Genomic DNA, 15,503 nt, shown 5'->3' with positions numbered 1-15,503 from the left:
CTCCTGTCTCATCACTCTTTTTACTTTTGGAATGTCATCTTATTTCTCGGACAGCTGACATAATGAATGTTTTAAAGTCTTTATTGAATTTGTTAACAATATTGCTTCTGTTTTATGTTTTGGTTTTTAGGCCACGAGGCATGTGGGATCTTAGCTCCCCAGCCAGGGATCAAACCACCCCCTGCATTGGAAGGCGGAGTCTTAACCACTGGACTGCCAGGGAAGTCCCCAGAGGTGCTATTTTAGATAGAAGTGATGGAGGCAGTGCTACGTTGCATATGTGGTCAGGGAAGACCTCTTCTGGGTGACATTTAAGTAGAGATATGGAAACAGAGATCTGAGTGGAAAAGGGGTGATTTAGACTACAGGGCTGCATTTTTGAGGAACAGCCAAGGGGTCTGGTATGGCCGGAGAGGAGCAAGCAAAGATCAGTAAGGGGCCGCATCATGCAGGCATCTGTAAGCCATGCAGAGGAGTATGTGTTATGAGTGGGGTGTGAAGCCATTGGAGGGTTTTGAGCAGTGTTTTTTTGTTTGTTTGTTTTTTGGCCACACCACGTATGGCATGTGGGATCTTAATTCCCCAACCAGGGATTGAACCCATGCCCTCTGCATTGGAAGCACGGAGTCTTAGCCACTGGACCACCAGGGAAGTTCCCTTGAGCAGTGTTTTTAAAAGATTGTTCTAGTTAGCATGTGGAAAGCAAGAGTGAAAGGGAGACAGTTGCACTGCAGCAGTGGGCTGAGGAGCGATGATGGCTTAGCCTTGGGTGGTGTAAAGAGATGGCGATGGTTGAGCCATTGGACTTTGTCTGTGTTCCTGAGGTCAGCAGAATCTGCTGTCAATGTGGGTTGTAAGAAGAGGAATCAAAGATAATTTCAAGGTTTGGGGCCTGACCAACTAGAAAGTAGAGTTGTCATTGACTTGAGATGGAAAAAACTTGAAGTGCAGGTTTGAGAAGGAAGGTTGAGTGTTTGGTTTTGGACATAATTAAATTTAACATGCTTGTTAGACATTGGGTGGGAAGAGTGAATAGGATGCTGAATAGTGAGTCTGGTGTATTCTCATTTTCAGCACAGTTCAGTTGAGCTAAGAATGTGGCAGGGTATGGCTGGGGACCTGCTATTAAAAGAGAGCCCATGACACAGGGAGGCAGCTGGGGGAAACTTTTCTCCAACGAGACAACAAAGGACTTGTCTTTTGCACTTCAGCAAAACCTCTGCAAGCGTCTCGGCTTGGGAGTTGCCAGTCTACTTTCACAGAGCAGTTTTTTACTCTACGGCTGGTAAAATGATCTAAGCACCCAGAATTACCTAACTGGGAACTACAGGGAGTGCTGAGCACCTCACTCCTTGCTGGTGTTGAACATAGGCTCCAGGAGCACTTGGCAGTGCAGGTTAGATGACCAGTTGGTATTTCAGAAGAAAACATCATATGGCACATCCTTCAGCAAGGTGGTGTTAATTAAAATGAAAAGTCAACTCACCAGGATAAGGGACTGGACTTCAGGCACCACTGTACCGTCAATGTGGACCATTGGAAAAGGCAACAAGGATTAATGAGGTCACAAGTGATCTTTGGAGAGCTGTTTAGTAGTAGGCTGGGGGCAGATGCCAGCTGTCTGGCCTCAAGGAGCTTGGGGATAGAGAAACTGAAGCAGCAGTAGACATCTTGTCTGTGTGGTTTAGCAGGAAAAAATGACAAACAGAATGAAAGCTGGAAGGGGACTTCCCTGGTGGTGCAGTGGTTAAGAATCCTCCTGCCAATGCAGGGGGCATGGGTTTGATCCCTGGTCTGGGAAGATGCCACATGCCGCAGAGCAACTAAGCCCATGTACCACAATTAAGCCTGCGCTCTAGAGCCCGTGTGCCACAACAACAGCCCACGCGCCTAGAGCCCATGCTCCACAACAAGAGAAGCCACCGCCATGAGCAGCCCGCGCACCACAACGAAGAGTAGCCCCCGCTCGCCACAACTAGAGAAAGCCTGCGCACAGCAATGTAGACCCAACACAGCCAAAAATAGATAAAATTAAATCTTAAAAAAAAAATCCTTTAAGAAAATATTTAATAAATCATCCCAATAAAACCAAAAAATGGCAACTCTGGAAAATGGTTTGAAGGAGAGATCCATGGGGTATTGAGAAACTCTAACAGACCTAGTTAAGGAAGGTTTCCCTGAGGACATCAGATCTGAGATCTGAAGGAAGATAGAGCACTAACTAGTCAAAGAAGGGAAGGAAGGGCTTTCCATAGTGTGGCAACAAGTGCAAAGGCCCTGACAAGGAAAGAACAAGGAGAAGACCAATACCACTAGATACAAAAACCCAAAGAAATATGCCAACAGATGAGGCAGAAGGGTGCTGGTCATACAGGGCTGTGAGCCCTACTATGGGACTTTGTCTGCACTTTAAAAGTGCTGGGAAACCACTGAAGCATTTAAGCAGGGGAGTTGACATCATATCTTCATTTTGAAAACATCAGTCTGGCTGCTCTGTGAAAAAGAATTGGAGTTGGGCAGAAAGAGGTTAAAGTCCAAGGTTAACAAGCAGTCCAAGAGGGAAACAACAGCAGTTCGGACTAGGGTGTTGCCATGAAAATGGACAGAATTGGATGGACTCAAGAGAGAGAAAGCTCAACAGGACTTGGTAATGGATTATATATTGGATTATATTATGGGGGTGAAGGGAAGGGAAATTCACTTTTCAGTTTATGCAACTGGACAAATGGTGGTACTAATCCCTGAGATGACACTGGAAGATGATTCCCCCACCAGGAATCTTTAAAGACAAGGAGTCAGTCGCAGATTAAACATGCTGGAGGGACTTCCCTGGCAGTCCAGTGGTTAAGACCCTGCGCTTCCAATGCAAGGGGCACAGGTTCGATCCCTGGTCAGGGAACTAAGATCCCACATGCCACATGGCCAAAAACAAAAAACAAAACAACAAAACTAAATATGTTGGAGAGAGGAAGGAGGATCAGGGTCCTCACACTTGGAGGAGGCCTGTGGCCCTTTTCCTCTGATCTAGAGAGAAAGATGGGGATCAAGTAAGTTGCACTTCTTCTCTAGCTTTTGAGGGGTAGTAAGAAAAGTGAATTCTCTCATCTTTAGTAATTGAGGTATACAGCTGCTGAATGGTACAGGCTCCTGAACTATCCAAGACAGCTACACTACCTATACCTGACAAACTGAAGGTTTTAGACATGAGCTGTCCAATACGGTAAGCCACTAGCCACATATGGCTATTGAGCATTTGAAATGTGGCTGGTCAGAACTTAGAGGTACTGTAATATACACACCAGATTTCTTAAACTTAGTATGAAGAAAAGAATGTAAAATATCTCAAATTTATAAAAAAATATTGATTACACGTTGAAATATGTTGAATATGCTGGGTTAAATAAAATATATGGTTAAAATTAATTTCACTTATTTCTTTTGACTTTTTTTTTTTTTTAATTTTATTTATTTATTTATTTACTTATGGCTGTGTTGGGTCTTCGTTTCTGTGCAAGGGCCTTCTCTAGTTGCGGCAAGCGGGGGCTACTCTTCATCGCGGTGCGCGGGCCTCTCACTATCGTGGCCTCTCTTGCTGCGGAGCACAGGCTCCAGACACGCAGGCTCAGTAATTGTGGCTCACGGGCCCAGCCGCTCCGTGGCATGTGGGATCTTCCCGGACCAGGGCTCGAACCCGTGTCCCCTGCACTGGCAGGCAGACCCTCAACCGCTGCGCCACCAGGGAAGCCCTCTTTTGACTTTTTAAAACGTAGCTACTAGAAATTTTTAAATTACATATCTGGCTCGAATTATATTTCTACTGGACATCAATGTTTTAGACAAAAATTCAGACTAGTGTTCCAAGATACGACATCATTCTACTATTTGAATCTATCCTACCGGGGAGTCAGCTTCCCTGAGCCCATTTCACCGGTACCTAAGCACAGCGCCGGAAGTCGCTAGACTCTAAGGATCAGCCCAGCCGCCCCTGGCTCCGCCCCCTAAACGACTACAAGGGCCAGCGTGCACTGCGCTCCTCCGGAGACGGGTCTGGAAGCACCACCTCTTTGTGACGTCACGCCCGTTGCGCCGCGCGGGCTCTGTTTGTTCCCTTCGAGAGCGGGAGTTGTGGAGGTGGGAGGCGAGCGTCCGTGACGGGGGTGGGGTCGTGCGGCCGAGGGCGCGCAAATAAGGGGGACCTTGGGGCTCCTGGGTGAGGTCCCCTCTGTCCGACTTTCCGGAGCCCTTTTTGTGTGGGGAGAGGATATCAGGACCGCGCCTCTCCCACCGCGTGTCCGGTGGGATAATGCGGCTCCTTTCAGGGAAATGCCAACGTCCCCTTGTGCGGAGAGCTCCTGCTGCGGACGAGTGCGGGGCGCGTGGCCTCTCGGCAGCATCCCACAAAGCCCAAGGGGGCAGGCACGCATGTTGTCCCTGCTGCAGGGGCCTGGAGTCTCCGAATGGGCCCCACCCGGGCCCCTGGAGGATATTGAGGAGGGGGCCTAAGGGAAGTAGGCTTCACTTCCAACCCCTCTAAAGCCTTTTCTCCTCTGGCAGCCGAATTACTTTAACTTTTTTTTTTTTTTTTTTTTAATTTATTTTTGGCTGTGTTGGGTTGTTTCTGCCCGCGGGCTTTCTCTAGTTGTGGCGAGCGGAGGCTACCCTTCGTTGCGGTGCACGGGCTTCACATTGCGGTGGTCTCTCCTGTTGTGGAGGACCGGCTCTAGGCGCATGGGCTTCAGTAGTTGTGGCACACAGGTTCAATAGTTGTGGCTCACGGGCTCAAGAGCGTCAGTAGTTGTGGCACATGGGCCTAGTCGCTCCACGGCATGTGGGATCTTCCCGGACCAGGGCTCGAACCCGTGTCCCCCGCATTGGCGGGCGAATTCTTAACCACTGTGCCACCAGGGAAGCCCAACATGCTTAGATCTTGGTTTGCTTAAATAGAGCACCACAGCATTAGCGCCTCATCAATCTAATGGCCTCCTTGTTTAATTAATTTAACACAACGCAATTTTTCTCATTGTAGAAAAGTCAGTTGTCTGCTATATGCATTGGGGTGCAGTGGAGCTTTTTTTTTTTTTTTTTTTTTGGTGACATGTCTGGCTTTGTCCATCACCATATGATCTTATTTTCTACTAGGAAGCTTTTCATACATTTGAGTCCAAATGAGGTCACTGAGCGAGCATCCATAGAGTCAAGAGTGAGAGAGTTTCGAGGGAAGTATTCTAGACCTCTTTTAGGTCTGATCTGCTTCATGGTTTCTTATTCATGGTTTTACGTGTCCATTACAGTTCCACTGCCTGATAAGGAGCTCAAGGCAAATCAATCAGGAAATTCAAGTGTTCTTTTTTGTAATATTAATCTCAGTTAACATTAATTATGCTCAACTTTGTACCAATTGCTTTTTTTTTTAATTGCTTTTTGTAATTATTTAAGCCTCGCAGTAACTCCAGTGGATTACATACTACTGTCTCTATTATCAGATGACACAGAAAGGTTAAGTAATCTACGCAATATCGCACAGTTACTTTGTAGCAAAACCAGGATGAGACTCCAGAAATGGTAACTCCAAAGCACTCACTCTGAGAAGCGGAACACTTGACTGGTGAGAAACCACTAGACTCTTGTCACTTCTTCCCTCTGCATCATAAAACGCTGTAGAAGAAATTAAAGGGTTGCTTTCCTGATGGGGGCATCACTGGAGGTTTACTAGAGGGAGGTAAACTATCTGCTATGACGGAAAGACAAGTAAAACGTCTGAAAAAGAGGACGGAAAAGAAAAACCTTCTCCCCGGAAAGATAAACTTTGTATGGTGAGAGTCTGTCCAAAGCAAGCTGAGGTCTGCACCCTCAGCTATTTTACATGCTATTTCCAAATGAAAATTGGAGTAACAAGGATACTTCCTTCTCATATGCTTTCATTTTGAGTAGTTAGGTTCAGATTCATGAGAAACATGTCAAATATATAACATTAGAAGAAGAAAAAAAAGCAGCTTGAAGAAATAGGGTATCTTCTGGGGTTGTGAGATTTGGGACTTCTTTGGTCTTTCATTAAAGATGAAAAGAAGGCAGAGGGGTAGTAGGAGAAGATGATACGTAGGGTTCCGAACTGAGAAACCTCAGTGTGAACATGAATGGGCTATATCTGAATGCCTGTTGAAGCACTGGTGCAGGGTTGTAGCATCTTGCATTCGTTCTCCTTTCTGCCCTTCTGATGGTTGTGGGTTTTGATCAGGGCCTCAGCACCAGCTCACACCATGTGGACCGCGGATGAGATTGCGCAGCTGTGTTATGAGCACTATGGGAGCAGGCTGCCCAAGCAAGGGAAGCCTGAGCCCAACCGCGAGTGGACGTTGCTCGCAGCCGTGGTGAAGATACAACCTACAGCTGACCAGGCCTGCGACCGCCCTGACAGACCGGTGCAAGGTGAGACCTTTTCTCCCTGGAACGCTGTCTCTCCCTGTAGGAGATGGTAGAACTACACAGGGCTAGGCAGGGACGATGGCGGTTGGGTGTAAACCTCGATGTTGGGCATGTTCCGCTGCTCCCCGCCAGGGGGCGGGGTACCTCTGGTGGCGGGAGATGGCCGTGCTGGAACCGCAGTCCACAGTTGAGTCAGCCTTTGGGGGACTCAGTGTGCAGGCTTATTAAACCTATAGACCATTCAGATTCTGAGAGCTCACTTAATGATTTGTTTTTTTCCCCTCAGTGACAAAGGAAGTTGTCTCAATGGGAACAGGAACCAAATGCATAGGCCAGTCCAAAATGAGGAAGAGCGGTAAGCCCCGGTGGGGTCTGAACAGGGCCTGTTAGGGAGTTTTGGAAACCAGTGTGCATGTCATCCGTTCCTCTCCTCGGCAGAGCAAAGGGGCCATATCGCTAGGTGGCTGACCTTTCACTTCCCACTGACTGTCGCTCCAGTTGAAAGGACAGAACTCATTTAAAGAATGGAAGTAAGCTGTGGAAGCAAAGGCCACCAGGAACATCTTTCCGAGTGGCTTGAAAGTTGGCCAGTATTTTCATGCTCAAACCAAAAGTTCCCTGGGCTTAGCTATTCCATATTAGATCTGAAGCCCCACAAAGCAATCTTTAATTAAATGGAGATTTTGGCACCAGAAAGAATATGGAAATCCCTTAGAGGTCTGGCATCGTCACCTTCTGGTTGCCCGTTAACAGATTCCTTCTCCAGTTTGCTCTCCTCATTCTCCTAGCCTTTCCTCCTGGATATGATGCCGCTGTTCCAGGACCACTGTTGATAGAATTCGATGGAATTTTATCACTATGAGCACAAGTATGGCATGAGGGCACAAAAGATCTGGGCTCCTCTCCTCCAGATAAAGATTTCCCTATAAATCAGGAGTTCTCAGCTAGGGGAAATTTTGCCCCCCAGGAGACTTTAGGCAATATGTGGAGACATTTTGGTTGTCAAAACTGGGGAGAGGGGAATATGCTAGTGGTCTCTAGTGAGTAGAGGCCAGGAATGCTGCTAAACATCCTGCAAAGCCCAGGACAGCGCCCCCCGCCCCATGCAACAAAGCATTTTCCTACCCTAAATGTCAGTAGTTGAGGAAACCCTGCTGTAAATGCTTTGCCAGTAATGATTGTAAAACTTTCAGGCAAAGCCTTCCAGGAGCTACATGGCCATTCTGGGTGCTGGGAGAAGCTGCTATGTTCTGCTTTTAGAAACCAGGGAATCTCCAGGTTCCATATGTCTTTACAAATGTCCTGTCTTTGCCGCAGGAGACATCCTCAATGATAGCCATGCTGAGGTCATAGCCAGAAGGAGTTTCCAAAGGTAAAGCTACATCCCCAAAGACTCTGATTTAGCTTGGGTGGGGGCCCCAGAATATGCATTTCTAATAAACTCCTAGGTAATACTGATTATGTGGGCCTCCGAACTGCACTTAAAATAGTGCTTGTCTAGACAGTGGTTCTCATGCTTGATGTGCATCAGAATCACCTAGAAGGTTTGTTAAAACCCAGATAGCTGGGCCCATCCCCAGAGATTCTGATTCAGCAGATCCGGGTGGAGCCTGATAAGTTGCATTTCTAATAAATTCCAGCTGATGCTGATGCTGCTGTTTCAGGAATCGCATTTTGAGAGTCACTGGGCTAGGTCATTCTCATAATTCCCAGTCGCTACCAGTCCCATTGGTCTGCAGTATCTCTTTCTTTCTTAGTATTAACGCAGCCAGAGTCTTTCCCTTTACCACAGACTGGTTGTTCGTTCTGATAACATCCTGCACCCCATTAGGTACCTTCTCCATCAGCTCCACTTGGCAGCCAGCCTGAAAGAGGATAGCATCTTTGTCCCAGGAACTCAGAGAGAACTGTGGAAACTCAGACCAGACCTCTTGTTTGTGTTTTTCTCCAGCCATACACCCTGTAAGTATATTAAAGCCTTTGGATTCATGTTACATTGTCTGCTTCCTTATTGTTGTCTTATCCATAGTTTCTCAAAAAAACACTTTAGATGAAGTGGAGCTACAACCATTGATAGTGCCTTTTTGTGAACAGCCCAGTGTGCCTAATCACGTCTCTACCAAGGAAAAGGGGAGGGCGCTTCACTCGTACTATTATTCAGTTCTCAGTTCCCAAGCAGGATTGGGAAGCTTAAAGCTGAGACCCCACAAGGTCCAAAACCAACAATAGGGCTTAGAGGTCCAAAGCCCTGAGTTCTATGGTGATTTATCCTGAAACTCATTTCATTCATTCATTAAACATAAATTTTCTACTCCTTGTCAGGCAAGTGTGACATACTGGTTATGTAGCAGTGAATAAGACTAGTCCCTTGCTTACCCTTTAGTTTTTTAGGAAATGTAGACAGCCATGGTTAGTTAAGGTAAATTTTGATGAGTGGTAAGGGGATATTCAGGTGCTATGGTTGCATTAGGCGGGAAGACCAGACCTGGCCGATTTTCTATCCTTTGTTTTTCTGTCTTGAAAATTGGGAATAATTTCTACCCTTTGTAGACAACAGTTCAGGGATGGTGGTAAAATTTCCTCACCCTAAAAACTTTGAAATAAGGATATAAGATTGTTCCCTGAGTATTAAATTTTAAAACTAACTATGCAATTAGAGCAGATAGGTAATCACTCTTAAGAGACAATAACTGAAGATCATAACTCAAGTCAAAAATATAGCTTATGAAAGAACAGGAAAATGACATACAGAGGAAGGCAGGACTCATCCATACTCTATTCTTAGCAGTGCCCTGATGGGTTGTTTCCTAACTCAGTGCTTCTCAAACTGTAATACGCATATAAATCACCCAGGGATCTTGTTAAAATGCAGATTCAAATTCAGTAGGTCTGGGGTAGAGCCGGAGGTCTGCATTTCTAACCAGCTCCCACGTGGTGCCAGTGGTATTGGCCCATGTATCACATTTTGAATAGCCAGGGCCTGGCTGATCCCAGTGGGAGGTGTAGCATTCTTGTGGAGAGGGATACATCTGGTGATCACAGCTGGCCTGACCGCCTAATCAAACTACATAAATCAGTGGTTTGCAGGCTGGTACTGCTTTGTGAGAGTGTACTGGTCCATGGCCAGATGAGAAAAATCAGGACTACTCAGTGAGTTTTTCAAAAAAACTAATTTCTTTCCATTTTAAGGTTATGAGATTTTTATGTATTATTAAAATAATGATAAATAGGATTTTTAAAGATCTTACTTGATGGAATAAAGAGTTGTCAACACTCTATTCATCTTAAAATCTTCTGGAGATTTTACTGGTCTTTGAAATCAAAATTTAGAACCACTGATCTAACTCCCAGGGTGATGGGTAATCTTTTACAGTGTGATGTCCACCCATGGTTTGTCTGCAGGGAGAAAGAACACTACCTAGAGAATGTGACTGTTTGGCTCCCTTGGCACTTATTCCTCATTACTAATTGATAAGTTGGTGCCTGGATTGGCTACTTCAGACTGGTACTTGTGAGCTGTATTAGCATGAGTCAGCCTCTTCAGTTCAGGCATCTGTCAAGATCAAATCTCTGAGCCTTCAGAGTGGGAGGTGGGCCCTGGGGAATTCTCCAAAGTCACTGTCACCTTGTGAGGTCTCTGGAAGCCTGCCAGCCAGCCTCTCTGGCAACACTCCCACTTCTGCATCTCTTGGCTTTTCCACTCTTAGGTTATAAAGACCACAGACATATTATTTACACACTTTAGAAAAGCAATACACATTAGTGTTTGAAGAAGAAGCTCCCTTCTCACAGGGGAGGTGTGCTTTTTACTGACCTCTGGTTTTCTTTGATTCCCTTTAAACACAGAGTGGGTCAGAAATCTCTAAACCAGCTTGGGGAAATACCAGTTGTGTAATTTACTGTGAGTCTTTACTGTGAGGATATGCAAGATGGAGAAATTGTGAGCATTATTTGCCAAACTTATTTAACCATGAAATCAACCATCCACTTTTGTTTTCCAAGGCATCTTATGGAATAATATTCCACAAAATGCACTTGAGAAACTGCTCATTCTAAGCCAGGGGTTCTCAACTCAGGATGATTCTGCTGCCCAGGGGACATTTGGCAGCATCTGCAGACATTTGTGATGGTCAGACTCAGGGGTGCTATTGGTATCTAGTAGGTAGAGACCAGGGAGCCTGCTAAACATCCTGTAATATATAGGGCAAGCCCCCATGGCAAGGAATTATCTGGCCCAGAATGTCAGTGTGGAGGTTGAGAAACCTTGGTCTAATCTAGTGTTTCCAAAACTTCTGTGGTAAGAATCACCTGGGATCTTTGTTAAACAATTCAGTTTTCAAGACTCCTCCCCCTGAGAGAGTCTAGGTCACTGGGTCTAGGATACGGTCTTCAGCAAGAACCTCAGAGAATTCTTGTTAGGGAAATTTGGCCAAGTGTTCTTAATTCATCTCAGGTAGCTGGGAGAATAGAATTAAGCTTCATTTAAGTCAGTGGTTCTCAAACTTGACGTTGCATCAGTATCACCTGGAGAGCTTGTTAAAACAGACTGCTGGGTACCGCCTCTAGAGTTTCTGAGTCAACAGGGCTACTGTGGGTCCCAAGAATTTGCATTTCTGTCAAGTTCCCAAGGGATGCTTATGTGGCTGGTCCGGTGGCCTCACTTTGAGAACCACTGGTTTAAGTGATTTCTTCTCCTACAGGTGGGGATGCCTCCATCATTCCAATGCTTCAGTTTGAAGATCAGCCTTGCTGTCCTGTCAGTAGAGATTGGGCCAATAACCCATCAGTAGAAGCTAGTGATAACCTAGAAGCTCCTGAAGATAAAAGGAAATGTGAAGACTCAGATAGTCCTGTGACCAAAAAGATGAGGCTTGAGCCCAGGACTCCTGATGGTATGGCTCACCATCAGAGTTTTGGCAACCAGGAAAGTGGCCCTAATTCACCAGATGTCAGCAGCTCTAATCTCACTGCAGAGGAACCAGCCGCTGTCACTGGAATGGCCCCCGGTGGCGCCAAAGTGGTGGACGTTTATAGAACTGGAGCCAAGTGTGTGCCTGGAGAAGCTGGAGACTCAGGGAAACCTGGTGCTGCCTATCACCGGGTGGGGCTGCTCCGAGTGAAGCCAGGCCGGGGGGACAGGACTTGCTCCATGTCCTGCAGTGACAAGCTGGCACGGTGGAACGTCCTCGGATGCCAGGGGGCACTGCTGATGCACTTCCTGGAAGAGCCCATCTACCTGTCAGCTGTGGTCATTGGGAAGTGCCCGTACAGCCAGGAGGCCATGCAGAGAGCACTGATTGGGAGGTGAGAGGGCAGGGAGGGAACAGTCTTTCCAAAAAGCAGTCTGAGAATATGTCCAAAGAGCCTGGACATACATACCTATGCACAAAGAGTTAAGAATTTGTTCTAAGGAAATAATTAAGAAAGTGCTCAAATATTTAGCTTTGTGTGTACTAATTTAAAGGAAAAAAAAAAAAAAGAGGAAACCACTGAAATGGCCAGCAATAGAAGATTGTGATTTTTGTTACAACTAATATTGATGAATATTTAACATGGAAAGATGCTCATAATGTTTAAAGAGCAATTTAGAAGGTAAAACGAGTTCATTTCGGTCTTAAAGTATATATGCCCATAGAAAAAAATGTATAGGAGGATATACACCAAGGTATTAATATGATTACCACTGAGTTGTGGTATTATGGGTGATTTTTTTCTTCTTTGTGATTACTCTATTTTCTAATTTTTCTGCAGTGTGCATATATTGCTGTTATAATGTTTAAAAACCTTCAGACATTAGTGTTAATTTTTTAAAAAGAAAAAAGACAAATGATGACCACTCAAGCGTGGTCTCCCTAAAGAAGGGCAGCCAAACCTGATTAATGCTGTAGTAACTGAGGGCAGATAAGGCCATGACCAGGGGAGGTCTGTGGGCCCTTGTCAAATGTACCACTCCTAAAGCTGACTCTTGGAAGCATCCCAGGATATGACCCACTAATTCCACTCCCGGGTACATACACAAGAGAAATGAAGACATACATCCACATAAAAGTTGTACATGAATGTTCATAGCCGCATTAGTCATAATAGCCCAAAAGTGAAACAGCCCAAATGTCCATCAGCTGGTGAATTGATAAACAAAAGGTGGTAGCTCCCTGCAGTGGAGTGTTACTCAGCCACAAAAAGGAATGAAGGACTGATACATGTCACAACATGGATGAACCTTGAAAATCTTATGCTAAGTGAAAGAAGCCACATGTTGTATGGTTTCATGGAGTGAAATGTCCAAAATAGGCAAATCCATAGAGACAGAAAGTAGATTCATGGGTGCCAGGGGCTGGAGAAGGGGATGGTGAATGACTGCCGTTAGGTGCAGGATTTCTCATTGGGGTGACGAAAATGTAGATTGCAGTGCTTGTTGCACAACTCTGTGACTATACTTAAAAAATTGAATTATAACTTTAAATGGGTGAATTTTATGGTGTATAAACTATATGCCAATAAAGATGTTAAGAAAAAAAAGGCAATCCTAGGCACTGTGCCCAAGACATTTTCTGTTTTCCATGTTTTCTTGATTCCAAGACTTTAAGTTGCTGTCTGCTCAGTTCTAGACCCACTACATGTTGGCATCTACTTTGTGTGAAATATTCAAGAGAAAAAAATGAAGCTTTTATATTATAGGATAATTTTGGTTTCTGGCCTGTTTTGAGGACTCCCTAGGAAGCTGATGCCGACAGGTTAATATTTCTTCTTAACGTTTTCAAATCTTTCACAGCCAATATGAGAAATGGAGTTCGGTGTTACTGAAGTCCCTGAGGGGTGGTGACTCAGTTTATAGCTGTCACTTGAGAGTGATGGAAGAGATCTTCCTTCAGCCATAAGGTTCATAGGATCTGGATTCTATTCTGTCACAACCTCCTATACCATCCTCCCCATAAATAAATAAATAAATAAATCCACACACCTTCTAAGGCCTTTGCCTCCCACTGAGACATGGGTGGTAATGTGGTCCACAGTCCTAGATACCCTCTTTCTCGATGAGTGAGCCTAAACTACATGCCTTTCCCCTCACGTTTAGGTGTCAGAATGTCTCAGCTTTACCCGAAGGCTTTGGAGTTCAAGAAGTGAAAATACAGCAGTCAGATTTACTATTTGAACAGAGCCGCTGTGCAGTACAGGCAAAAAAGGCTGAGAACCAAGGCCGACTTGTTCCTTGTGGGGCAGGTAAGGGATCCAGGTTCCACTTGCTCTAGAGTAACTTGTCCCTGGACATTAGAGTGGCCTGGAAGGGATTGCATCCTCCCAGCCTGGGGTAGCATTTTACCACTCAAGTGGTCAATAGCGTGGGCTTGGGAGATACCCACACTGGGTCAAGTTCACACTCTTTATGACCCTGGGCAATTTGTCCTCTCTTAGCCTCAGTTCCTTCATCTTCAGATAAGAATATCATTTATTTGTCAGGGTTGTTATGAAGAATAAATGAGAAATTGTGTTTCATGTATTTACTGTGTTCATCATATAATAAATACTCAATGATTGTTAGCTATTATGATGATGATGGTGGTGGTGATGATGAAGAATCATGAACCACTTACACTGTTGTATTCTGGAGGCCAGGCATCAGAGTGGCAGCCACTGTCTCTGGCATCATATCCAGCTCTCATGAGTCTTCAGTGGTAGGGAAATATTTTTATTAAAATACCTCTGACATTTACAGAAAACTGAACAGTTTTAACGCCAGAATCTTTTCATAGCCATCAGCTGGAGTGCAGTTCCTGAGCAGCCACTGGATGTCACCGCCAATGGCTTTCCGCAGGGAACAACAAAGAAAGGAATCGGACGCCTTCAAGCCAGGTACAGCATATTGGGGCAGAAGGAGATGGTGGCAGTGCATTCACACCTCACCACCCTCTAATTCCAGAACATTTTCTTTTTCTTTTTTTTGGCTGCGTTGGGTCTTCGTTGCTGCACACAGGCTTTCTCTAGTTGCGGCAAGCGGAGGCTACTCTTCGTTGTGTGCAGGCTTCTCGTGGTGGCTTCTCTTGTTGCGGAGCATGGGTTCTAGGTGCGCGGGCTTCAGTAGGTGCAGCAGACGGGCTCAGTAGTGGCAGCAGGTGGGCCCTAGAGGGCGTGGGCTTCAGTAGTTGCAGCGTGCGGGCTCTAGGGCACTCAGGCTTCAGTAGTTTTGGCATGCGGGCTCAGTAGTTGTGGCTTGCGGGCTTAGTTGCTCTGCGGCATGTGGGATCTTCACAGACCAGGAATCGAACCCGTGTCTCCTGCATTGGCAGATGGATTCTTAACCACTGCACCACCAGGGAAGTCCTCCAGAACATTTTCATCAACACGATAAGAAACCCCGCACCTATTAGCAGTCACTCCCCATCCTCTTCTCCAGCCCTTCGCATCCACAGATCTACTTTCTGTCTCTATGGATTTACCTATTCTAAACTTTTCACTACATGAAATCATACAATGTGTGGTTTCTTTCACTTAGCATAGGTTTTCAAGGTTCATCCATGTTGTATCATGTATCACTCCTTCATTCCTGTTTTCCATTGTATGGATATGCCAGTTTTTTATCCATTCATCCTTTGATGGGCATTTGGGTTATTTCACTTTTTGGCTATTATGAATAATAATTCTGCTCTGAACATTCATATACAAGCTTTTGGGTGGACATTTGTTTTCAACTGTCTTGGGTATACCTAGGAGTGGGATTGCTGGGTCATGGGATAACCTTATGTTTAACTTCTGAGGAACTGCCAAACTGTTTTACATAACAGCTGCACCATTTTAAACTTCCATCAGCAATGTATGAGTATTTCAATTATCCTGCATCCTTTCCAACACTTGTTATTGTCTGTCTTGTAACCATTTTAGTGGGTGTTAAGTTCTATTTCATTGTGGTTTTGATTTGCATTTCTCTAATAACTAATGATGCTGAGCATCTTTTCCTGTACTTATTAGCCATTTGTATATCTTCTTTAAGTAAATATCTGTTCAGATCTTTTGCCCATTTTTTAAATTGGTTTATTTGTCTTTTCATTGTTGATTTGAGAGATTTCTTTATATATTCTGGATAT

General features: G+C 45.0%; 1 protein-coding gene across 6 annotated transcripts in view; it reads left to right on the top strand.

Annotated features, from left to right (window-relative positions):
- Positions 1 to 3,757: 3,757 nt before the first annotated feature.
- ADAT1 (adenosine deaminase tRNA specific 1) overlaps positions 3,758 to 15,503 on the top strand; it is a 41,040-nt gene continuing 29,294 nt past the window's right edge. For 3 of the 6 annotated variants that reach the window (XR_014256999.1, XM_082439076.1, XM_082439074.1), the window contains exons 1-8: positions 4,599 to 5,813; positions 6,236 to 6,426; positions 6,710 to 6,778; positions 7,741 to 7,795; positions 8,255 to 8,385; positions 11,124 to 11,727; positions 13,499 to 13,644; positions 14,175 to 14,274. Coding sequence is in view for 5 of the 6 variants with exons in the window: in XM_082439076.1 (XP_082295202.1) it covers positions 5,734 to 5,813; positions 6,236 to 6,426; positions 6,710 to 6,778; positions 7,741 to 7,795; positions 8,255 to 8,385; positions 11,124 to 11,727; positions 13,499 to 13,644; positions 14,175 to 14,274 (1,376 nt within the window). In the remaining variant the exon portion in view is untranslated. Of the gene's footprint in view, positions 4,132 to 4,598; positions 5,814 to 6,235; positions 6,427 to 6,709; positions 6,779 to 7,740; positions 7,796 to 8,254; positions 8,386 to 11,123; positions 11,728 to 13,498; positions 13,645 to 14,174; positions 14,275 to 15,503 lie in introns of those variants that run through there. The other 3 variants (XM_082439073.1, XM_082439072.1, XM_082439075.1) reach the window with 3 other exon arrangements.

This window comes from Balaenoptera physalus (genome assembly GCF_965194825.1).
Source record: "Balaenoptera physalus genome assembly, chromosome: 19".
Taxonomy (NCBI): domain Eukaryota; kingdom Metazoa; phylum Chordata; class Mammalia; order Artiodactyla; family Balaenopteridae; genus Balaenoptera; species Balaenoptera physalus.
The sequence above is the reverse complement of the archived record's forward strand: the minus strand, read 5'-3'. Positions and strand labels throughout refer to the sequence as shown.